This window comes from Phlebotomus papatasi, chromosome 2 (genome assembly GCF_024763615.1).
Source record: "Phlebotomus papatasi isolate M1 chromosome 2, Ppap_2.1, whole genome shotgun sequence".
Classification (NCBI taxonomy): domain Eukaryota; kingdom Metazoa; phylum Arthropoda; class Insecta; order Diptera; family Psychodidae; genus Phlebotomus; species Phlebotomus papatasi.
In genome coordinates this window covers 65,819,227-65,845,575 of record NC_077223.1, presented here as the reverse complement: position 1 = coordinate 65,845,575, position 26,349 = coordinate 65,819,227, and the positions used below count along the sequence as shown (strand labels likewise).

Below are 26,349 nucleotides of genomic sequence, written 5' to 3'. Positions count from 1 at the left end.
AATACTTTTTACTGACCGAAAATGAACAATGAAAATGAAACCGATAATCAAAATCAGTGACACGTTTTACATCTAACCTTGTAAAATCTAACAGTCTGATTCGGTGCATTTTTTACCTCTACATGGTAGGGACAAAAATAACCTAAAAACTCAAGAAATTTTTCTGACGATACCAATGAATGATATCACGGTGCGACAAAATTTACCTTTTTGTGGGTGTCTTTGACGAGAGTGCCAAAACTTGTTAGAGGGTCATTTAAGGACCTCAAATCAGCAATCCGTTTGTCCGGGTCACCTCTAGATTTTTTTGAAAAAGCATATTTAGTTTTTTGATTTTTTATAAAATTCAAAAATTCATATCTCCGGTTCTAATTATTCGGTGGTAGTCACATAAAGCTAAACTGACGCGTAATTTCATCCTCTATAACTCTTGTGAACATATCAAGCATCTACGATGAAAATGAAGTATATTTTTTAAAGATTTTTTGAAAAAGGGCACCTAAAATGGTGCATTTTTCTGTGTTTTTTCCATCTTCTAGTAATTTTCCCACTTTAATAGAGCATTTTATATGTCAAATAGCTATGCCTAAAAGTTAGAGAATTTAATATTCTTTCATATCTTTTTGGTTTAAATTTTCTATCCTAATTCGTTTATTCACAATAATTTATTGAAAATAAAATGCATTATTATAAAAATAAAATCTCTTATTATATATAATTATTTGGTATCTTTGTCTAACCTACTGAAGAGCATTCTCTTTTGCACTCTCACTTACACATTTCATATAAAAAGAGGTGAAATGAAAGAAAAGAGACGTATTTAGAAATAGAGAGAGAAGAATAGTTTTTTGGCACTCATAACAGCTATTTATATGAAAGTAAATAAATATATAAAATAAAAGTCTCAAACATTTTTAATGATTACTGAAATATTTCATTTATAGGTCTCAAATATTTAAGACTAAAAAATAAAGGCCGCCATAATATGAATATTTCAAAATTTTAAACTGTGAGCCTAGGTAAATGCTTGACGTAGACTGAAACATAGATAGGGGAATGTAGGCATGGTTCGCACAGAGCTAGCCTTCAAACGATGCAAATTTTCTCTTTGTTTGCAGAGAGCTGACCTACCCTTTCGCATCTCGTTTCATTATCTGAATAATAAGATTATTATGGCTAAGAAATGACGTACTAGCTCTTTGCAAACAAAGAGAAAATATGCGTTGTTTGAAGGTTCACTCAGTGCGAACCATGACAACATACAATACAATACAATACAATACATTCCCCTACGTTCTGAAAAGGTCTTAACATCAGCTAAAACAGTAAAATTTCAGCCCAGTCCGATGAGTTACAGGTTTAGATAGTTATTCAAAATGGCGGACAGTAACGTAAAAAATCAAGATGGTGACCACGTGACCATATAGATCTTGTGCATCTTACCCTTAGATATGAAGATCTTGATTGTAGTTAATTATTAAAAATTGTTGATTTTTTAATATTTACCAGAAAGTGCAAAGTCACCTGCACCTTATCTCAAATGCAAGCATTTTTTGTTAATTTTTTAACATAGTAAAGTTTTATAAAATAAATGCTAGTGATACAATCCGTTCACTAACAACTGAATACAAATAATTTTACCCATTCACTCACCTCCTTTCATTTTAACTTTTGAAGAGTAAAGTTAAGAAATACCGAAAAAATGGGCACAAACATTAAAAAGAATTAACTTTAGGTAGTCAGGAAAAATTATTTTATCTACGGGTCACACGGGTGACCCAATCGTCTTTAAAGGGTTAAAAACGTTAAAAAGGATTTCTTTGGTAGAGTTTTTTCTTTAATTTTTTAGAGTAATTTAGCGAAACTGTCTGCACTTTTTAAATACTTTCAATCCGAACGTAGCTTTTCCGGGGTTCCAGATCGCAATGAATAATGAAATAATTGTATTGCCTCAATCTGTTTATCTGAGTGTTAGGTAAAAAAATGATATATTTTTTTCTTTTCTAAGAGTATTTCACAACAAATTTCAAAACTTCGAAACTGGACATTATTGTTAACAACGTGATTGGAAGATGAAAGAACACCCTGGAATTCCACGTATTCTGATATAGCTCAGGTATTTACTTTTAATAAGAAAATATTTTTATATGAGATTTTTAAAACTATTTTGTATCATCATTACAGAGAAACTGGAGTAAACCGAGTTAGCACTTATTGAGAGCCAGCAGACGATAATCAGTCAAATGACGAGAAGGACGCACATAAGGAAACACAGGCGGTTAAGGAAACATCGGCAGAAAACATAACTTCTAATTAATTTAAATATATTGTTTAAATTTTCTCCGTTTTGTATGGTATTCGCACTTTCACGATTTGAGTAGCACAATATGCATGGATTAATACATTTTTAATAAAACACTTTTTTTAATAAAATATTAATCAATAGTTAATTATTATTGAAAGAAACGCCACTCTTTAATAATCTTTTTAAGAAAATCAGCAAAAAATATTTATGAAAATTTAAAATTAAGGAAAATGTTCAGTATAAACCTTTTTAAGATAAAACCGGATTTAAAATGTACACAATTTTCTATCTAATTATGTAATGAAAAATTAAAAAATCCCAAAAATGCTCAAAATGCCACTAAAATCGCGAAAGTACGATATAAGTAACATAAAAATTTGTAATTAAATTAATTAATTGTATTTTATAAATTTAAATGCAAATAAATTTAATTTTAGTATATATTTTAGATTTATTATTAAAAATACGGTTAAAACCGGTAAAAAACCGTTGGTCAGTTGAAATTAAAAAAATGTCGTTATTTTAAAATTCAAAAATTTCGAATTCCCCACAGCATTTTCACCACTCAACCCCAAACAAAGTTCCTGGAACGTCTTGTGTCACGGTCATTAAAATTTCCATAAGGCAAGTACTATACAGAGTACTACTTGTCGTACTACTGTACAAACACCGAATTTGCGTTACTGGGTAAGTAATGGGACAAGAACAGTAAGCGTCTTTGTTCTGTTCTTTTACTCACAACAATGTGAAGACCGTCACATTTTGACACTTGAGCACTTCGAAATTCGAACAGGAAGTATCTCACCCACCTTGCGGAATTATCAAGAAGTAAGAAAGTCTCTTTTTTGGATCTTCAAATAGATTTTCGAATTTTTCAAGATCTACTTCTGTACGGAAAGATTGTGAGGAAAAAAACAGAACAACGACGTTTACTGTTCTTGTCCCAGTATTTAATCACTCCATATTCACTGAGTAACTCTTTTGCTAGCTTTTTAGTCTGATATTTGATAAATTTTCCCCAACTTGTTCGAAAATTTAGTATGAAAATTCGAAATTGAATTTGAATTCTTCGAACTTCAACGACTTTTTGTGCAAATAGAGTTCCATTTACCTTTCATCCAAGACACTATTGGAGAATCAAAATCTACTTGTGATCGGGCTCAATAGATCTTTTATAAATGTTTTCATTTGGTTTGTGTTTGAACTTTAGAAATTTCGTATTACTGGTATATTACTTTACCTTTTGATAGTGAATCTTTGAAGTAGTTTTTACTCAAATTTAGTCACAAATCTAATAAGGCAATTGCACCAATTGCATTATTTGAAGAATAAAATATATGGAAATGATGGAAATAATGGAAACAACACTGCAAACACGTGAAATGTAAAATAAAAGAAAACAAAAAATGAGCATGAAAGTTTTCCGTGAAATCTTTGAGATTTCAAGGCTTACTGTGTGGTCGCATAAAAGTGTACTCGCTTAATTCATCGACTCTCCGATCCAAGAAACAAACCCAAATAGCGCTGTCGTCGATTTTTTGCAATTTCATCGATTTGTACAAGAAAATCGTCGAAATTATACCACCACCCTATAAATAATGTCTCCAAGGGGAGAAAACGACAGAAATGTCTGTGAAGTGTCAGATGGAGCTTTCCAAAAATGTTCTCGATGGATCAGAAATAACTTATAGGGGTGTAAAAATGACGGATTTTGTAAATTTCTTTTTAGTTTACGCTCTAGTTTAACAAATTTCAATGAACTGTGTGTTACTGAAAACTGTGAGAAAAAGTTCAATAATCTCGGGTTCAATAGAACTAGTGTTATTTGCATAATACCCCGTAAGTTTAGGCGGCCACAGAGTTTTGCGGGCGAGCTGAAAGAGAAAGAACTTTTCGGTGGGGCGACTTGCAGTTTTTCCGAGTGCGAGAATCCGAGTTGGCCAGGAAGGCTTTTTGTGCAAATCACATTGTTTTCCTTCCCATTTTCTTAGTGTTTTAGGATTACGCTATTAATGTTGTATCTGTGATCCTTTCGAAAAGGTGAGCAAATCTAAAGGGCACCTCAATCGCGTGACATGGTCCGGGGAGAGCCCCGTTTTTCACACCACCTCGCAGTTTTTTTTGTTGTAATTTGACGGGAGGAAGTCGAGCAAGAAAAATGTGTCACGCTCTCTTTTGCTGTCCAATCATTTGCTTCTCGAGTGCATTCTGGCTGATATTTCGCTAATTATTTTGCAGTGCTGTGTCACCATTTAGTAGCAATTTGCGAAGAGAAGGGACAGATTTCGCGACTTTGAGAGAAACGCCAGCATCTCAGCCATGTATTGGGATGGTTCCTACACGCCTTCTCAGCACATTGAGGCCCTGCTCAACAAAGAAAATGTCACGCTGCAGGAGATTCTGGAGGATCAGGACATCCTCCAGGAGTGCCGGACACAGAATACCAAATTGGTTCAATTGTAAGTATTATTCTTTTTCCGGAAAGAATAGGCTCTTCAGATATTGGCCCTTTGTAGATTTTGGTATAGGGAAAATGGTGGCATATTCTGCATAAAAGATTCTTTTAATCAATCAGATCATAAAGTTCTTATATTTTTTGGAAATTAAAATTGGATTATTCAATTTTTTATATCTTTTGTCAAAAAATCAAAATATTAGTTTCTATTTAATTAAAAGCTCATGATTTCAATTTAAAAATGAATTTTGTTTGATAATTTCTTATGGCCCTGGCACAACTTTTAGATCAGGAAAATTTCATGAAGTCGAAATTCGAATGCCTCTCTCACGTTTTTTGCATATGACTGTCTCATTCTTTCGCATACCTAATTCGATTGAGCTAAATTGAATTTGGAATAATGTTTAAAAGAAGAAGAAGAGTGGGAGAGAATGAGATAGACGTATGCAAAGCATGTGAGAAAGAAAAGGATTCGAATTTCGACTTCATGAAATTTTTCTGATCTAAATGGTGTGCCGGAGCCATTATGGTCAAATTTAAAACTAAAAGACAAGTAGAGTGGAATGAACACCTTTTGGTCAGCGAACTCCTATTGACACTTTCGTCAATATGTTGAAATTTATTTAATGTATTTTCATTATTTACGTTTTTCGACCAATTTCATATTTCAATATTCCAAAGATTCCAAATGGTACAGAGTAGGATGCCAATAAGTCCCGCAACACGAGTTCTTAAAGTGTCAATAGGTGATCCTTTCACCCTAAAACAAGTTAGATAGATAGATAGATATGTTTATTTCATGTCAAAAGAATATACATTCTATAACTGACTATATAAATTTTAATTTTCACTTAATTCTAAATTGAGTGCGACCAATCCGTACGAGATACATCCTCAGCGTTCTTGGATATCCAATAAAATTTGTTTAATATTCTGATTGTACAATGTTTCATCTTTTTTTTAATTGTTTGACATATAAAAATTAAAAGTTTTTAGCATTTTAAGGTTTCAAGAAAATTGACACTCTAAAGATTTTTTGAAAAAAAAACAGTTCATCTTAAAAACGAAATGATAAAATGAAAATACACAAAATCGATTTACAAAGATAATATGTGGATTAAAGTTAAGCTATGGCGCTTAACTTTAATCCACATATTATCTTTGTAAATCGATTTTGTGTATAGCGGCCATACGCTATGGCTAATGCCTAAGTATTTCTTTTAACTCGCTTCAAGTTTCGGGAATGTGATATTTAACATAATATTGGAAAGTTTTCTATATATATTCGTAAAGTTATTTAGAAAAGAGACAGAGGTGCCAAAATAAACATAGGGTAAGTGTGCCAAATTTCGGCATAGTTGCGTGCAAGCGTCAAAGTCTCAAGTTTGAAATGTAATATTTTAAATACAAATTGATTTTTTTTATTCTTTCTTTTGTAAGAGTGTTGCTTGAAACTTTGTAAAAGAGTTTACCGTCTTTATTTACTCTGAAATCATTCTTAATACATTTTAAAATTAATAAAAATAGACATAGCTTTGGTGCCCTATTTCGACCACCTTCATTCTCATAGTTCTTTGCCCTTCGGGAATACTTCCAATGGCTTTTTCACGTCATCTCGTTTGTCGAAGCTACATTTTTTTGTTATTCTTTTGCATTGTATAATCTCTAGAGTACGTAAAATCTAAAAGTTCATGGAAATTCGAGGAACAAAAAAGGTGGCCGAAATTGCAAGCCGGCCGGAATTTGGCACAATTACCCTATGAGTTTTTTTTTCAGTTTATTCAATCTAATAATGTAAAAATAAACTCTGAATAAACTTTACAGCTCTTAAAAGAGTTAAATATGGCTCAAAAAAAAAAGAAATAAAATGGTCAAGGTGAAGATCAATTAAATAATTTAAAATTATAAAAAAAAAATAAAAGGAGCACAATTACAGGCTTTTCCTCTCTTCTATTGCAATATAAAGTTTAATGGGTGTTTTGAATCTTAAAATATATTTTTATAATCTTGAAATTTAAATTTGATTTGGGTTTTTATTTGATTTCAATGAAAACACCTAAAACACAAGTGGAAAAGGAACTAAATGAAGTACTGAACTCATTGAATGGTTCAACCTCAGAGAATGCAATGGTCAAATAGGCCTAAATTCTTGTAATAGATTAACTATTTAATGACACTGTACAAATGAATAGTAATGCCTCCGGCACACCATTTAGTTCGGAATAATTTCATGAAACCAAAATTCACATCACTTGCTCTCAAATTATTTGCATATGTCTATCTCAATCTTTCGATCTCAGAATTGATGTGGACTAAATTCAGTTTGTTGTGATGTTCAAAAGAAGAAGAAGAGTGCGAAAGAGTAGCATACACATTGCTATGCTTTTGTGAAAAAAGGGATGTGAATTAAATTTTTCTGATATAAAAGATGTTCCGGAGCAATAAAAAATTAAATTCATGAGCAAAAAACTCAATTTAACCAGTACTCAATTTACAATAGTATGCCATTCAAAAAACCAAACTCCCGAAAACCAAAATCTTAAACGCCAAAATTCTGAATGGTCAAAATCCTGAAAGGTTCGACTTTTTGTAAATCAGGAAAAATTTGTAAGATCTAAATTCACATTCCTTACTTTCTTAAGCGCTTAATGTATTTTATTTTTTATCGTATACTCTTTTGCGGCCGATTTGTTCTTTTGAAGTTGTGACTATACGGTAAAAAATTTCGGCACATATTTGTTCCAAAAATTAGCTCGTCCACGGACACTATATTTTTTGGAATAAATTTGTATGGTCTAGGAGAAACAAAAAGATACCCAATATTAATAACGAATTTGTTCCAAAAAATAGCTCGTCTAGTATAAAATCGTATCCCTTCTCTCACACTCAGTCACCCGTCACCGAAGCGAGGAGGATGCCAAATCTATGGCAATTTTCGTGCTACATGGTTTCACTTTTTTTAATTCGAAATTTCCTTCTTCTCCTGCTGCTAACACTCGCATATGATTTCGTCATGCACGCGTCTGTATAAAACACTCTCAAGTTAATTTTTATTTGATGTTCCTTATGAACTTTCGCCACCGAAATCCATCTCGACTGAGGTATAGGCCTTAGCTGTAAAACGAAATCACTTACACGAATTTGTTCCCGACAATGGGAACAAAAAGATTCCCCATATCAATAACAATTTCGTTCCAAAAATTACCTCGTCCACGGACACCGAAAATTTTTTGGAACAAATGTGTTACAGATGTAGGAATAATATTGTTATAAAGAAATGTACCAATTTGTTCCTGACAGTGGGAACAAAACAGCCGATTGCAACAAATTCTATTCCAACGTTCAGGAACAAATTTGTATAAAACGAAATCAACTCAAATTTGTAGACATTCCACTGTATCAAAACGGTTCCAACAGAAAACTCTAACAAAATTCTAACTATATTTCGTAGCAAAACTGTAAAGAAAACTTTTTGGAACAAACAAATATTTTCTTTAGGTACAAATTGATTCCAAAAAACTTTGTTCCAACGAAAACTTATTCCAATATTTTGGTCAGTGTCCAAAAGTTCTTACCGTGTATGAAAGAATGGGATAGGCTTAATGTTAAAGTTTTGATTTTTACTGACTCCAAATTAATATTTTACTACTCGTTTTTTTTGCCCTAATTAAATACACTGGACAACGTTGTTCATGAATGTTTGGGGTTTGTAATCTGTGAGTCTGGGTTACCACGCCTAGAGCCCAAACGGTTAGAGATGGAGACCTGTGACAGGCAGACATTTCGTTCTTATAGGAATATATCTCTGAATCATTCCTAATAATAACGGTTGCTCAAGGTCAAAGGTTAAAAAGCTCCAGAGGTCGCATTTATCAACCGAATGGTATTATCTTTCGGCTTATTAGAAAGGTCTTGGAATTCTTAACAATCCAGAACCATTTCCAATCGATTATGAACTGATTCATCACCTATAACTAATATTTATCCAAAATTCAATTATATTACTCATAAGGTATTACGGGCAATATTTTGAATGATTTATTCAAATCGATTCAAATAGGTTGAGATACGGTAAATGGTAAATGATGCGAAAGTACTATTGACCCTTTAAGGACGATTGAAACACCCGGTATTATCCCATAAAGAAAATAATTTTTCCAGACTACCTAAAGTTATTTTTTTTCTTGTATTTGTACGTAATTACAAAATAGAAGGTTGAAGGAATCTAGGATATTTTTTCGAAGTCTCCAGCTATTTGGTATATGGTAAATTTTTAAGCGCAGAAATCACGATTGTTTAAATTCCCATATTGAAAATTGATTGTAATTATTTTTCATACTTCCAACTTTTTTTTATGCAAAACCGTTTTGGAAAAAGAAACTACAATTCTCAAACATAATATTTTTCAATAGAGTGAAAATTATCCGTCATTTGTATCGTCGGAAAAATTGCTTAAATTTATGGACTATTATTGTCCTTATCGTTCATAAAGACTAAAATACACATCAGACTCTGTTGGCTTTTCTAAGGTTAAACGTAAGACGTTTCACAAGTTTTGTATAATCGGTTTCATTTTTGTTGCTGATTTTCGGTCAGAAAAAACTGTCTCGTCGTTAAAGGGTTAAGGCTTAGCATCTAAATCACGAGTTCGAAAACTTCGCAAAGCATGGGATGCTTTACCATCCTTTTTTTTAACTTATTGATGCAAAATGCTGTAATAAAAAATAAATATATTTATATACATTTTTATTTTAAAATTAATTCAAAAAATAGTTTTTTTTTAAATTTATTAGTAATATTTAATAATTAGGCAGATTAACATTTATTGTCTTAAGAAATTAAGAAATGTATCAAGACTTTTAAATTAGACAAAAATAGGGAAGGGCGGGGCAGTTTTACCCCTAAATTGAAAAATGGATTTTTGGACTATTTTGCAAAAATATGATAAACAGAAGTAAAACTTTGTATATTTTGTGAATTACAGTTGGGTTTAGGGTTAATAAAAATAATAATAATAATCCTTTAATTTCATTGGTCTATTGTGGAGAAGATGATTTTACTTGAATGGCAGAATGCGTGAAAGTCCCCCGTTGCGGGGCAATTTCAAAATAAATATGAGCCAATTTTTGAGAAAGATAAAACGTGTTTATAAGAACCTTGCGATACCAGAATTGATTAAAATTACTATTTTGAAGTCTTCTTAGACTCTAAAACCTAAAAATATAATCGAACAAAAACTTTAGAACAGAATTTGAACACTAATTAATGATACAGAGAAAATAAAATATCGCTAAAGATTTTGAAGCCTATTTCGCATTGAATGAGCAATTTTCTTTGAATTTTTATACGAAAGAAATGTCTTTTGTAGTGCTAAGCTAATTCTGTACATTGTTGGATCATTATATCACCTTAGAACATGTCTTTTTTAGTATAACAGTTTTATTATATTATTTTAAAGTCTTGAATTTTTATAATACTAAAAAAATTTACAATGTCTTGCTGAAAACATTCTGAAAAGATATTATAACAATTAAATTTATCATTTTCAAGCACTTAAAAAACACTGAAAGATTATTTTTTTAAATTTTTTTATGAACTTTTAGGAAATAGGGTAGAGTCAGTACTTTTTCGCCAGTAAGCCCTTTTTCGCCACCTGAATTAAAATCACATTTTAAGAAAATTATGAATTCGTGGAACTACGAAATGAGTGTTATTTCGTGACCTCTAACCAAATGAATCAGAAAACCATATCAGATGCTCCACCGACTAGATTATTTGCAAGTTAATTAAAGAAATTGTCGACAAGGTGAACAGTCACCAAAAAAATATGGGGTTCTTAATAAACTTGTTAACGCTCAGATAAATTGTCTTGCATTATTTTATATTTTTTCATTACAGTATTCGATATTTTTTCACTGAAAGTCAATCCGTTATTAACCAAGCTTTGTTCTAATATCATTTTTTAATAATCTTTTCAAAAAAAAATGAAATACGGATGTGGTGAAATAGGGCTTACTTTTTTCGGTTGTGTAAGTACTTTTCGCCACTCATTTTTCCAAGCATTTTGCAAGTGGCGCACTTCGCGGAATTTAGTTGAAACAGGCATAATTTTCAATTGATTTTTGTCGCAAACAAAAAATGTGCAAAAAATCATTCGAAATACTCTAATAATTGTCTAATATCGGTGTTAAATAAGAAAAGTACTATGCCATGTACTTTTGGGGGTTTTCGAAAGCTGCTGTTTCTTAAAAATCAATTAAAAACAAGTGTCGAAAAAGTGTTTACAAGGTGGCGTAAAGTACTGAAACATGCATTGTTGCAGGAAATGTACTTTTTCAACCAGATACTCAAAAGTTCCCGGAAAGTCTTCTGGTTCAATAGATAGACATTGCTTCAAAGCACTTGTACACAAAATTTCATTTTATTTCGACAAAAAGTGTGAAAATTGTAAGGGTGTCAAACTTTAAGGTGGCGAAAAGTACTTACTCTACCCTACTATTTTCCATAATTTCGAACTTTATCGACAAAAACAGCTACAAAATGTTTTCAATTATCATTTTAAGTTAATTTTGATTAAAAAAGTAAATTGTTAGACACTGGAAACTTCGTGTGCTTGCATGAAACTGCCCCTCACGAAGTTTCGGAACTCAAATCAAAATTGTCAGAAACGTCTTAGATTTCATTCAACGCTGTTTATGACTTATAATAAACATAAAACCACTAGTAATTTAATACAATTATGTTACTTCGATAGATAAGTGCAATAGTTCAGAAATGGTTGAAAATAAAATATTACAAAATGTTTCATTTTGATGCAGTTTTATAAAATCAATTACAGAATTCAAACGAGAAGCGTCACGAAATTAATTATTTTTATGAACATGGGTCTGAGTTATCTCTTCAATAACGTAAAAGTTTTATCCCATTCCTTTCAAAGGGATAAGAAGAATATGCGAAAATTAAAACTGCCCCGTCGTTAAACTGCCCCACTCTTACTAAAATAACCTATTGAATTTTATCCCCTTTACAGCATAATTTAATAATTTATCTTAACAATGTAATTATTAATATTTGATTTTATCGATAGAATTTTTTATAGACTTGGAGTTGTTTTGATTCCAACTCGTAGTAAATTTCTTGAAATACTGAACTCTGATTGGCCTAATTGCAAATTTTCTAATTAGGGTACTTCAAATGTGTAAGAGATTCGAGTTAGTGTGTAAATGACCTTAGAAATTGTCCGATAAGAGATTAGGATGTTCGAATTGGGGGAAAAACTAGAGAGAATTAAAAAAAAAAGAAGAGAACTTTAGAATGACTTGAGTAATATGTGTTGTAGCCTCAATCGTCCGGACATTCTGGAGGAGCTCGTGACACTAATCACAACGGAGCCGCCAACAGATGTTGCCGAGAGCGAACGCTTCAAGCATTCCAATCTGGCATGTGAGATTCTGACGAGTGATCTACCGTCCCTCAATCAGAGTCTCGTAGCAGATTCGGCGATTCTGCAGAAATTGTACTCATTCTTGGAGCAGAAACCCCCTCTCAATCCACTCCTCATGTCATTCTTCTGCAAGACCTTTGGGATGCTGATTGCCCGGAAGCAGCATCAAGACTGGTTTGCATATCAATATGTCTGCATAACGGTGCTGGACTTCATTAAGTCCCGCACGGATTTTCTTGGAACGATGCTCCAGCATATGGGCACACCGGTGATCATGGACCTGCTGCTGTACATCATAATGCACATTCAGGGTCCGGAGCTGAGGCAGAATCTGCTGGAGTGGTTCAATCAGCAGAATCTCATTGAGCGCCTAATTGGGGCGCTGGGACAGGAGCAGGATAGGGAGAAGCATGAGAATATTGCCCAGTTCCTCGTTGAGTACATTCGCGAGGGCAGACGGAAGCGACAGAGTGAGAAGGAGGAGGTCAATCAGGTGGATCTCCTGCTGGAGACGCTCGAAGATGCGAAAACCACTGAACTCCTCCTGCGCACAATTCTCGATGCTGAGCACCAGAATGACGGCAACATTGTTGCCGGAATTACCATTATTCTTGCCTTAATTGAGTATTTAACCACGTGAGTATACTAATTTTTTTTAAATACTTTTAATACAAAAATATTTTACATTTTTAATTTCTTTTTTTAGTTTTAAAAACTTTACATTTTATTTTAAATATTTATTTTATTTTACATTTTTTATTTCACTTTACAATTTTTATTTTATTTTCACAATTTTTCTAGCATTTTTTTTATAATTACTTGAAATAAAAACTCATTAAATACTACAAAAAAATCTTTATTTTAAAATAAGTTACAAATAAAGTTACGCCCAACGCAGAATAACTTTTGTTTTGTAAAGATGTTTTTTTTTTATATTTCAATGAGAGCGAGTGAGATCTAGATCTAGTCATCTTGCTCATTCGCATGAGGAATTTTGAAAACATGTTTACAAATCAGAAGTTATTGTGCGTCGATCATTATACAGCTTTAAATTTGCTTTTTGTTTTTCTAAATATATTTTTTTTCTAATTTTTCAAATATATTGGCTCAAATTTTTGTATTTTAATGCAAATTATAACAAATATTCTAAATTTTGTCAATTTTCAAATTTCATTAATCAAGAATATTTATTCTTTGTAGATTAAATTAATTTTAGCAAATTTTTAATCGCACATAAAAAGCACTTTTTTTTTAATTTGTTTTGTGAAATCTTGTACCACAACCATGTAAAAAAACACGATATAAACAATCATATTGTTGATTAGATTGTCGCAAAACCAAATCATAAAACTAAAAATTATTTTAAGCCACGCCTCTCAGAATTTCTTTTTTTAACAATAAGGGCAGAATCACATTGACAGTAAAATGCTCACCGTCACCGTCAAAACCCTTACCGTATTTCGTTGATTTACGCATTTTCATTGTAATTTTTACGCAAATTCTCAATTACCGTGTTACATTATCGCATACTCGGTGGCACTAGGTGAAAATAATATAAGAAAATTGAAGAAATAAAACGAAAATGCGATAAACGGTGAGCAAAAAAACTACGAAAAACTGTAGCAAAAAAAATCCTACAGTTTCTTTTTTGCTTACCGTTTATCGCATTTTCGCTTTATTTATTCAATTTTCTTATACTATTTTCACCTAGTGCCACCGAGTATGAGACAAGGTAATATCGTAATGGAAAACTTGCGTAAGAATTGCAAGGAAAATGCGTAAATCAACGAAATACGGTGAGTGCTTTGACGGTGACGGTGAGCATTTTACTGCCAATGTGATTCTGCCCTAAACCTACCGACCGTTTTTGGTCGTTTTTCCTAGCGCACTCGGTCAAATGACAGATCGCGGTAGGGTAGGATACTCAACAATTTTTTTCTTGGAAAAGAGGAAAAATTAAAATTTAAACACTTAAAAATATATTACAAGCATATTTTAAGAAATTTATGAAGTTTAATAACGACATTGTTCAGCTGGACTACCTCCAAAACATTTCCAAAAATGAACGAAATCGTCAGGGCCAATTTTTTGCAAAGTTAGAAAAACCTCATTTTTTTGGGAGATAGGGAATACATGATAGGGAAGGGGGAGGAAAACAAAGAGGTTAGGTTCGAGATAATGTCATTTGAGGAGGGTCATCAAAGACCGGAAGTTGATATCTCTTACCGTTTGAATTTTATATGGGTCGTAACGCTGTTTGTCCGTCTGTCTGTCCGGCTGTCATCGGCTCTAGGAGCCAAACGGTTAGAGATAGCGTCTTGGGACCTTCGGGGGACCCGCTTCGGCCTAAGGATCGTTTACATGCCCCTCATTCCCCCCCCACCCCTCCCCTTCCCCTCCAAAACCATGTTTTTTGGGATTGCTCGAAAACGCGTATGATTTTTTTCATTTTTGGATGTTTTAGAGATTATCCAAGCGAACATTTCGTCCTTAGACGAAAATACCGTTGAATCATTCCTAATAACGGTTTTTTCAAGGTCAAATTTTAAAAGGCTCTAGAGCACATTTATCAGGCGAGTGGGGTCATGTTTGGGCCCGTTGGAAAGGTCTTGGAATTTCCGACAAAACTGAACCGGTTCCAATCGATTTTGAATCGGAAATGCACCGGTTCATAACCGATAAATAATTTTTATACGAAATTCAATTAAATTACTCCTGAGGTGTTTTTTTAGGAAATATTTTGAGTGATTTATAAGTCGGTTCTAAATCCGTTATGAACCGGTAATGAACCGGTTATTTACCGATAAGTAATTTTTTTCGAATATAATTTTTATTACTCTTCAAACTTATATGACCTCCAATAAAAAAAACAATATCTCTCTACGTTTTTTTTTTTCCTCCCCACTCCCCTTTATCCCCTCTAAAACCATGTTTTTTTCAGTTTTTCTCAAAATTGGCCTAAGCTTTTTCAAAGATTTTCGGATATGTTTTAGAGGTAGTCCAGGCGAACATTTGGCCCAAACATACCTATGACCGGAAAATTCGCCATTTTGAATTATTGAAGGTCAAAGGTCAACTACTTTGGAAGGGTAATTTTTCACCCGATTTGGTTAAATTTGGATTTTTTGGAGAGGTATTGCAATTTCAAACCCGGCTGCATCGTTCTTTATCGGTACTGAACCGGTTAAGTATCGATTTTTTAATTTTCAAATGCTTTTGTGATTTATAAATCAATTTGATCTCTAGTAGATCAGTGATTCCAAAAGATTATGCAAAAAAAACTAGTTCACGGTGAGCTCTATCTCGTGAGTTCGAGCATTCCGCAAAGCTGAGACGCTTTGTCATCTCTTTTTTAGAGTGTATCCTAAATGTTTATTACAAGTAAAGATATATCATTCGGGAAGTAAAGTCGGAAAATTATGGAAAATTACAACAAAATTAAAATAACTGTCAGGTAAATCTAAGAGATTTTCTGTAGGGTTCTTGGAACGTATTAATTATTTTCGATAAGTCTGAAAATATTTACCTTTTAAAGATCTATATCACTTTTGTCTACGAGAATTGCATTTTTCAAATACTCTTTTCAGTATATGAAAAATCGTTAATAAAATAGACATTAAGAATGTTTTAGTTTGTCTTAGAAGGAATATTGATCAAACTAAAATTCAGGCAAATATAGGAAAACATCTTCGTGTTTTTTTTTAAAGATATGTGCTATTTATGTGCAATTTTATTGTGTACTTTTGTATCTTGAAAAAAGAGCATTTTCTTAAAATGTTTCATACCTTTTTGTGTTTTCCTCTTTTCGCTAGAAATGAGCTTTCAGACGATTCCGCCGTTCAGTATCTCGTGAACAAGGAGAAGGAGCACCATATAACTGTGGTGGAAAATATCCTTGGAGTGTTGAAGCTTCATATAGGGAAATTTCATGATCTACTTCTGAAACCACCGGAAATGTCACCGATGCTCCTCGAGGCGAATGTATCCATTTTGCCAGCTTTTGGAAATACAAGACTTCAAATATGCTGTCTATTCACAGTATTAATAGAAACACAAGATAGTGATATTATCAATGCGTAAGTACATTCCTTTTGTTTTTGCTTTAGATGGTTCATTGAGAATTTGGAGCATTTCGATCGAGGGAAGGGGTTTTTTATTTGCTTAAAAAAATATGGAGAGTTGACCGGAGGAAGCTGACGTTAGATAAAGAAAACCACTTTCTTATCATTTCAGTATTTTTTCCGGGAATCTCATATTGCGATAGCGCGAAAAAATAGACAAATTCTTATTCAATTTCTGACGAATATTGTTTACTTTTGAAATATTATTTAAATTAATTGAAAAGAAATAAGAGACTGTTGAGAACATAGCTTTTGCTGGATTATACATAAGTATTCTGGGGAGTTTGCCACAGAAACTTCGTCTCAAATTAATGACCACTAAAGAGAAGCAACTCATTTATTATCGTATGGAATTTAACAAAAAAAAAACCTTCCAGCTGGAAAGTTAATTGAAAAGTACTTTAAAAAAACACATAAAAAGGTTTATTTTTCATTTCTTTTCATTTTCAGAATTTGTGCAACAGATTTTTTTAACACATTGCTCAACCTCTTTAAGCAATACTGTTGGAATAATTTTCTACACAACCATGTCAATAAGTGTCTGCGCTATGCACTCAATGCTTTTGACACGGGTATCGATAGAGAAAATTACAAAACTGTGTTGAATTTGTCTGCCTTACAGAAACACGTGAGTATTGTATTTTTTTTTTTAATTAAGTATATTCTTTCAGCATTCTTTCCTTTTAAATCCTTCCTTAATAATCTCACTTTAATGTAATTTTGATCACTGAGAGAAATCCGAAAAAGTTAAAATAACGTTCCGGAAATATTAATTTTACCCTGCAGTATTGATCCAAAATCGGTGTAAATATTATGCTTTTTATGTGTATTAGGGGTAAAAGTTACCCTTTTCATGTTAATTTTACCCTTAAAATAGTGTAAAATTAACATTAAAAAATGTTGATATATTTTTACACCTAAAGTGTAATATGAGGAAAAAAAGTTAATCGCACCCATGTTTTTTACGTTGTTTTGTACGTTGGACAAATGGGCTTAAACTTAAATAAAAAATGTTCTTTTGTATTACGGGAGAGTAGGGTAATCACACGCAACTGATTTTTTTTCAGGATTCACTTGCTAAACGAATAAGAACCTTACTCAAACTAACTGTGATTTGTTAGTTTCTTGTGGGTATCAAATATCTTGGGTGTCTATAGATAGATTGGAGAGTAGGAAAAAGTACCGGAAGGTGGGCCTAAGATTTCTCCAGGCCGAGGACCCCGTAAAGCGATGTTTGGTAATGGAGGGAGGCCTGGAGACCGTACTGCGAAAAATTGCTAACTCTGAGCGTATTAATTGACCTATCTCTTTGATTTGGGAGTTATAGACCTTTAAGTTTACAGTTTACCGGTTCTCACCTGATTTAAACCCTTTGAACTAATTCATAAATCACTCAAAATATCCCCCAAAAATAGTTTTAACAGTAATAAAATTGATTTTCGGCCAAAAATTACTTATTGTTTCATAACAGGTTCATTACCGGTTCATAACCGATTTGAACCGATTTATAAATCACTCAAAAGATCCCCCAAAACAGTTTTAAAAGTAATGGAATTAATTTTCTCATAAAAATTAGTTATTGGTTATAAACCGGTCCATTACCGGTTCAAAACCGGTTGGAATCGGTTCAGTTTTGTCCGAAATTCCAAGACCTTTCCAACGAGCCCAAACATGACCCCATTCGCTTGATAAATGTGCTCTCTAGAGCCTTTTAACTTTTGACCTTGAAAAATCGTTATTAGGAATGATTCAACGGTATTTACCATCGAAATCAGCTGATGCCAGGAAAAATTTAAAAAAAAAAGAAATTTCCAGTCATAAAACTCTTGTAAAAACCTTTGAAATATATTTAAAATGAGTTTAGGCATTAGTGAAATTAAAGTCTAGTATAAAATACATGTGAATAATGTGAACTACCTTTTTTTGAACAACTGCAAATATTTCCCGCCTTGTACATTTTACTTACACTAGATGGCGCTGTTCTCAGTGAGTGATCTAATCGAAAGCAATGAAAGTGTCATATTGACTTTTCCATTGCTTCTTTGAAAATCGATGAAAAGTGCAAAAGGCTAGTCTGTTTCTTGTGATTAGGCCACATCCTTGGAATGTGTACCCATCTACACAAAAAGAAAACGAATTTATCGCCATGACCAGATTCAGGACTTTGTCGTCTCCAAAACTTCCCGAACGGATCCAGAGCCGATGATAATTAAGGAGGCGCGAATAGATCTGCCATCCGGGGCCCGTTTCAGACTCAATCTGATTTTTATAAAATCGGGAAGGGCTCCAAATGGTCGACATTACAGTCCGCAATAAAGACGGGACGGACAGATCGATAAAATCGTAAAATAAAGAGACTTGGTGTCCATATTAGCCAAGACATTCGGAGTGCTCCCCGAGGAGGGTGGGGGTGCTGCCTATTGTTGTTGGCACAAGAGGAGCAATCCCGCCAGCAACAATACAATCGATCCAGCATATTGGGATTGCCTCAAAACGAGTGGTTCATGCTATATCAGCGAACGTTCTTCGTAATTCCATAGTTACATACAGTAGACTCTCACTCAATCGGCTCTTTTTCAATCGGGCGACAAATTTTGTTGACAATTTTCACGTTTAATTATGAAGTTAATTCGATTAAATTCGCTATAGTTCTTCCTATTTTATCGTGATTCTTTATAATTGAGCGCTTTTTGTGGAATTTACAAAGGCTTTGACGCTCAATTCTATCGCTAAACCGGATGACATTTTGCCCCATATTCCAGATTGAGAGAGAGTCTACTGTATTACGAATTCATGTATTGTGATGGGTGATCGAGACCTCGGGACGATTAAATTTCCTGAAATCAAAATTCACATCCTTTTCTTTCTTTTCTTTGTCAAATTGTTTGCATAAGTCCAATCTACTCTTTCGCACTCTTCTTCTTCTTTTGAACATCACAACAAATCTAATTTAGTTCATTCGAATTTAAAGTGTGAAAGAATGAGATAGGCATTTCATATGGGAAACGTGTCTGAGTAAGAAAGGGATGAGAATTTTGACTTCAGGAAATTTTCCCGATCAGAAAGGTGTACCGGAACCTTAAAGAATCGAGTCGAGCGAATTTCATCTAATTCTGCCGTTGGAAACAGCTTGCTCAACGCGATTCTTTTATCCCCAAAATTCAACTCACAACAGAGTTTTCATGCTTTTCGAATTCCAAGTACCCTGGATTGCAAGAAGTCTGAGTCCGCCTGTAAAAATCTGAGAACCGTAAATTTGTCACTGGGATTATCATTGGCCTTTTTCTATTTTAAATAGTTTGAGTAAGGCCAATAAGAGACGAAAAGTTCATTGAAATCGGTTAATAAACGTTAGATATAGAGTCCGATCAAATTTCGGAACAGTAAGAGTTGGGTCGGAGTATAGTAGCATCGGATGGGGGATCGAAATCGTTTCATGAACACTGACGATATGGTTCGGTCAAGTTACTTTTGGTTTATAACTCGGATCAGGGTAAAGCGAGGACAAATTGCGACACACTGTTGGAAAGCTCTCGTCCTCAGATAATTGTCAGAATTTGATCGTCTTGGCTGATTTGGAAAGGTCTTGTTAAATGTTACAATTCTTTATACTATCTGCATCTGTTAACTCTTTCCGGACCGCAGCATATGCTGCAAGCCAATTTCACAATTTTTAATCAAAAATATCTATGCTCAGGAATTAATTGTGGTCCTACAAAAAATATCTTACATTTGGACATCCTTATAGTTTGTAATCATCCACAAGAATAGGATTTTTATCAGTTCTAAATAATTAAAAAACATTGTTTTTCACAGAACATTCATATGCTGCTTTGGGTACGAGAGTCCCAAAAGAGACGAAAGAGTTAAATTAGAGGTCCGATTAGTCGAAAAATCGATTTTCGAAACTTCGATATCAAATTTTAATATTAACATATTCATAGAAATTGATAATTATCAATTTCGAAAATTGCAGTAATTTTGTGTGTAATGCAGCAATTTGCAGTAATTTTCGAAAATCGATTTTTCGACTAATAGGTCCTTCAATTTAACAGATGCAGATAGCGTAAAGAAGAATTGTAGCATTTAACAAAACCTTTCCAAATCAGCTAAGATGATCAAATTCTGACAATTATACTTGGATATAATGGTTATTTTAAAATTCAATTTTTGACTCCATGTTGTTCCGGTCGGGTTGGCTTAAGTTTTTTAATCGAAAACTCTTAGGTCCACCTATAACAGACTTAAATTGTTTTAACTTGATAGCTTGATGATAATTTTTGTATTATTTTGCAAGTATTTGTTCGTACATTTTTATTTATCTGGCAAACTTTACGAACAAATAATAAAATCTTATTGAACATTTATTTTTACCCTAGTAGGTTTCTTATTAATTTTCAACAAGAAAAAAACATAAATTTTAAAAGTTATTTTCTATCAGTATTTCTTATTTTTATTATTTTGTTTTTCTTCTAAATTGTATGTATGTATTGTATATATTTAGAAGAGATTTATGCTTTCATGATGTTGTAAATCATTCACTGGAAAATGTTATTCAAAATATTATTACTGTTACAAAAAAAAACATTTGAGACTTTATGGGGCGTAAAAGTCTTCTGATATTCTTTTTCAATTTATAACTCCAAATGATCTTTTATGATTTTGGTGGTGTTTTCCTTTTGAAAGAGCTGAAATGGAGATGTATTGTATTCCCAAAATTATCGTGGCATTGAATTAAATTGCATTTTACGCATTTATATTCGAAAGAGAAAAATCTTAGAAAAAGATATATTCAGAAAATGAGGAATTGCGGGAAATGCAATGGTTCTTATTATCGTTTTGAAAATGAAAGTTTTATATAGAGGAAGTGAAGTTATTCAATCAGAAGAGAATTTTATTGACAGCTACAAAAAAAAAAGAACAAAAAGCGAATGGTTGGATGTAAAGAGGACATGATGAATTTATTAAAAAATCACTTTTATTGCAAACGATATAATTTAATTCACTTTCTTTAAACAGAAAATTCCAAAAGTACTTGTTCTTTTTATTCGATTGTAAGATTACAATGATGAAAGGTTCGAATTTGCAAGGCAAAACACGTTTTTATTGTTTGTTATTTTGCTTTGGAGGTGAATATTGAATGACTTCTGTAAAGTGTCTGTCTTCTAACCCTTTAGTGTTGTTCCGACAAAAACATAAAACTTTTCATATCAGTGGCAAGTGGATATTTCGCTTCCTTTATTAGATATTGTGATGACTGTAATATACTGTAATATACTTTGTATCTTCATATTTGTTGCGAACGACTTATCGCTACTGCTACATAGTTGTTTGCAACAAATTCAGATACAAAGGAAATGCAGTTAGCGTAGCTACTAATCCTAGAAATAATATTATAAACAATTTTTCTTGTGAGATTTCTTTATTGTGATAAATGATAACTTCTCAAAAATATTTTTCCACATTCGGTCACTTGGTTTTATCGATCAAACAAAATAAATAAATAATAATTCTGGCACAAACATATGAGAAAATAACTACTCTGAAAAAAATAATTTGTAAAAAGTGGTCAAAGTTTTGTAATTTCCCCATAGAAAAATGACAAACGGAGGTGAAAAGGTGTTCCCACCGCCAAATTTGTAAAAATTTGTTAATTTTTCACAATCGTTTTGTAATTTTGCAGATTCACAATCCAGTTTGTACCAAACACAAAACTTCACCCCCTGGTTTGTAAATTAGATATTTTACAAAATATGGGTCTCTACCACCAAATTTTACCCACCCTTTTGCTATTCTTTTCTTTTAGGAGAATTTCAATATTATTTGTAATAATCGAAAATATAAAAATAAAACAAATTTTACTTTTTTTAAAATAATATATTTCATGTATTATCATGCTATAACAAAAGAATTATTTTAAGACTAGCTTTTATTGCAATTGTAAGTGTAATATTTTTCCTCATTGTCCACATTTCTCAATCATTGTGCTATAATGTACTAGGTAATAAAATTTTGGTGTTAAATATGCTTTGAAAATTCTTTGATATTCATAATTAAGACTTTTAACCTTTTCCCTAAGTTCGACAAGATCATCATTGGTTATTGACGTCTTCATGACTAGTTTAATTAATTGCTGAAGCGTTCGTAATAGTCTTAAATTTTCGTTTTCCTTTGGAATTTTGTCTTTTACGAAATCAGTAACAATTCGAGCAAATGTAAGGGTCTCGGAAGCACTCATTTTCAATTTTTCATTTTTAAATTACTTTCAGTTATATATATGGAATTAGGGTTATCATCACTCTTATATTTAAAATTCTTTTTGCGTTCATTAATGTAACTTAAAGTAATCAATTTTTCTACGTAAATTAGTTTATAAAGATACTTACACTTTTGTGTCCATACAACAGCAATGCTTTTAAAATTTTTTAATTATCCCTCACAATCCCTTTCTTTTATCGGAGAACTTTTAGACCATGCATCAAGAACTTCTTCTGAAAGGTCTCCTTCATCTATATTCACCAAAAATTCCTTCAAATGCAAAATGTCTTCATTTTGGGCACTTCAAATATCTGATAAATTGGCAACCTCTGATGTGGCTGTTGTTCCTTGGTGTCGTGACGTTCTCGGATGACGTTGAGAATTGTGGTACTTATTATAAAGCCTACCACTCTAATAACTTTTGGTGGAAGTTTTCGGAGAATAATATAGTTCCTAAAAAAATTCAAAGGCGTGTAAAATTAACACGGTTTTCAATTATCAATAAATCAATTTGTAAATTACTTTCTTTACCTTTTTTCTGACTGGAAAGTTTCTTCAATCTCCTCAGAAAGACGTTGCATCGATTTTGTTGATAGAAAGACGCTCTTCGAATTAAAGTATTCGATTATAAGATCCACCAAGTCTTCCCGGCGGTGTTTGTCGAATCCTTTTTTATTATTATAATTAGTCTTTAGCATCAAACCTTCTTCAAAATTTAAGATTGATGAGAGGCCTATTACTGTCCATGGCAATGCTCGTTGATGGATAATCGATGTATCGCCGTCTCCCAATTTTCCGGATGTTGATGTTCCCCCTGACGCAGACTGCTCTTCCTCCAAGAATTGCTTCCACTTTTCCCAGCCTTTCCGGAAGCGTACTCTGTTTATATCTGCGTCCAAAATATAATTGATATCTTCTTCTCTGAGATCATACAGTGCATACGAATGAATACCTTTACCTGAAAATAAGAAAAATTAAAAAAAAGCGTGGTAATTGAGGTTAAGTAACCCAAGAGCAAATTGAACTCACTTATAAGAAACCAATACGCCTCCTCGCAATCCCACTGCACACACCTTGCGTGGAGCGCAGCATCAACCACTTCGACACACACATAAAATTTCAAATTTAATTGAAGAAAATGGATTTTTCCTTTTTCACGTGCGAAAACTCTCACTATTCAACATTTTTTCGCTGTCAATTGACAGAAGAGCTCCTAGCGGCAAGTTTAAGAAAAATGTTTGTGTTAGAAACAAAATGTTCGTAAAAATTGGTTGAAAAGGGGTATTTTCAATTAATCACAATCGCAGTTCGTAAGATTTGGTGGAAATTTTGTAGAAAAGTGGTAACCAGCACAAACTTTTTGTTCGAATCACCTCTTTTTACAGCCCTATGTTTTGTATTATCAACAAAAATTATACAAAATAGCCCACCTTTTTCACAAAAAGTATGTCATTATTGAAATGACCCCCAAAAATAACAGTATTTCAACCAAACTTCACAAATTTCAACAAATTATTTTTTTCAGAGTAGGCATTCTCGCATGCGGAATTTCAAAACGTGCTTTGCTATTTTTTCTTATACACTTGGGGTGGGGTCGTTCCGAACGGTATCAGTTTTGGTTCGTAGGAAAGGTCTTGGAATTCCTGACAAGTGTGAACCGATTCCAATCGATTATGAACTGGTTCATAATCGTTAACTAATTTTTATCTGAAATTCAATTAGGGAAAACTGGGGCACCACCGAACAATGATTTTTATTTCTAAACTACTTGGACTATGACGAACTTTTCTTTAGTAGACAAGTATCTCTATAGTACTTATGAATTCATACAGGTATCATTCTCCGAATTCTAGTTATCTAATTAAAAAATACCATTGCACAAGATGAAAATGCACGTTCATACAAATGATTTTCAAATTAAGATTTTGTACTCCTTGAGGGATAAAATTGGGCTTTTACTCTTATCAGAATAACTTTGAAAGGCTAAATTGCCAGGATATCTATCCTGTGTCCTTACATCTTTAAAAGAATACGAATAATTCAACAGAAAAGATTAACACTTTTGGCTTAACCAAGACTTTCGTTACCCCAATTACTTAAGTTAAGGATTGCAGGACCACTACCACTACACTATTTTTGGTCTCCACGAAAGGTGGTCGAGAATAAATCAGCGACTAATTAATAATTTGCTGAATACTCTGGTGTGTCTGAATACGAAAACAGATTAAGAGCTTTTTGGACACGTTTTTAAACAGCTGAATCTGTAATCAGTAATCGACTGATTCTCTTAGTTGACTCATCAGTCCGAATAAAGAATGAATTCCCCATAATTCCCAGGAATATTTTCACAGCAAGAGAATAGTCTGATAGAATTCGGACTAGTCTCTTCCTCTTGTTTTCGATTCATCAGCTGAATCTAGCTGTCACAAATAGTATTCGGTGCTACCCCGTGTTCGGTGGCGCCCAGTTTCTCCTATATTACTCTTAATATTTGGGCGATGTTTTGAGTGAGTTCATTAAAGGAATATGATAAAAATATGAAGTGTATGAAGCCAGAATCCTCTCGTTCAGTAAATAACCTTCTCGATTTGATAGCTGTCTCCAGTTGAAATTTTCCCTTTACCGATTCGAAGGTAATAAGAGAGAACTTACCTAGAAACCCGTTGGAAGTTCGAACGTTAAAACCGACGAGTTACACAAAAGTGAGCAAGTTCATGAAATGGACATTTATCTCAATAAAATTGCAATTCAAATGTTCTGCCAGCCTGAAATTCTACAAAACTACACAAAAATTCACTTTTGCAGCAAACGTTTGCACATTGTTGTTGACATTGTTGACGATTGAAGTGTCAAGAATATCGAAATTCGAAATGGCAGAATAATCAGCGCTAAAGCGGTGAATATGTGAATTTGCACTTTAGGCTTCCGGTAGATTTTCGAATAGTTTGGCTTGGCTTTGTCTCTTCGAAAAGTTATTGCTGAACGGAGCCAATGTGTGCGAAGCCTGAAAGCCTTCCCCTACTTCCTGTTCGAATTTCGAAGTGCTCAAGTGTCAAAGTCCTCTCGTTCAGTAATAACCTTCCTGATTTGAGAGTTCTCTCCAGTTGAGGTTTTTTCTGTATCGATTTGAAGGTATATCAGAAAGAACTTACCTAAAAACCCGTTGGAAGTTCGAACGTTTAAACAAACCAACGAGTTACAAAAAACTGAGCAAGTTCATCTAAAGGACATGTATTTTAGTGAAATGGCAATTTAAACATTCTGTTATCCTGAAATGCCACAAAATTACACAAAAATCAACTTTTTGCAGCAAACGTTTACACACTGTTGGTGACGATTGATCAGTATCAAGAATACCGAAATTTGAAATGGCAGAACAATCAGCGCCAAAGCGGCGAGTACGCGAACTTACACTTTAGGTTTCGGTAGATTTTCGAATAGGTTTGGGTTGGCTTGGCTTTGGAATGCCTTTGTATCTTCGAAAAGTTATTACTGAACGGTGTGTAACTTTTTTACCAAGCAAAATAACAGCAACGATGCGTACAATTGGTTCCGTTCAGCAGTAATAACCTTTCGAAGTAACAAAGCCAAGCCAAACCTATTCGAAAATCAACCGGAAGCCTAAAGTACGAGTTCGGTATTTTTGACACTTCAATCGGCAACAATATCAACAACAGTGTGTAAAAGTTTGCTGCAAAAAGCGAATTTTTGTGTAGGTTTGTGGAATTTCAGAATGGCAGAACATTTTAATTGCAGTTTCATTAAA

At 33.0% G+C, this 26,349-nt stretch overlaps 1 protein-coding gene across 2 annotated transcripts in view; it reads left to right on the top strand.

Moving 5' to 3' along the window:
• The first annotated feature begins 3,928 nt into the window (after positions 1-3,928).
• Positions 3,929-26,349, top strand: part of LOC129803883 (serine/threonine-protein phosphatase 6 regulatory subunit 3-B) — a 34,713-nt gene continuing 12,292 nt past the window's right edge. Inside the window, exons 1-5 of one of the 2 annotated variants that reach the window (XM_055850751.1) lie at positions 3,929-4,345; positions 4,544-4,764; positions 12,100-12,840; positions 16,017-16,280; positions 16,776-16,953. In XM_055850751.1, coding sequence (XP_055706726.1) covers positions 4,625-4,764; positions 12,100-12,840; positions 16,017-16,280; positions 16,776-16,953 — 1,323 coding nt within the window. In that variant the 5' untranslated portion in view covers positions 3,929-4,345; positions 4,544-4,624. The remainder of the gene's footprint in view (positions 4,346-4,543; positions 4,765-12,099; positions 12,841-16,016; positions 16,281-16,775; positions 16,954-26,349) is intronic. The other variant, XM_055850750.1, reaches the window with a different exon arrangement.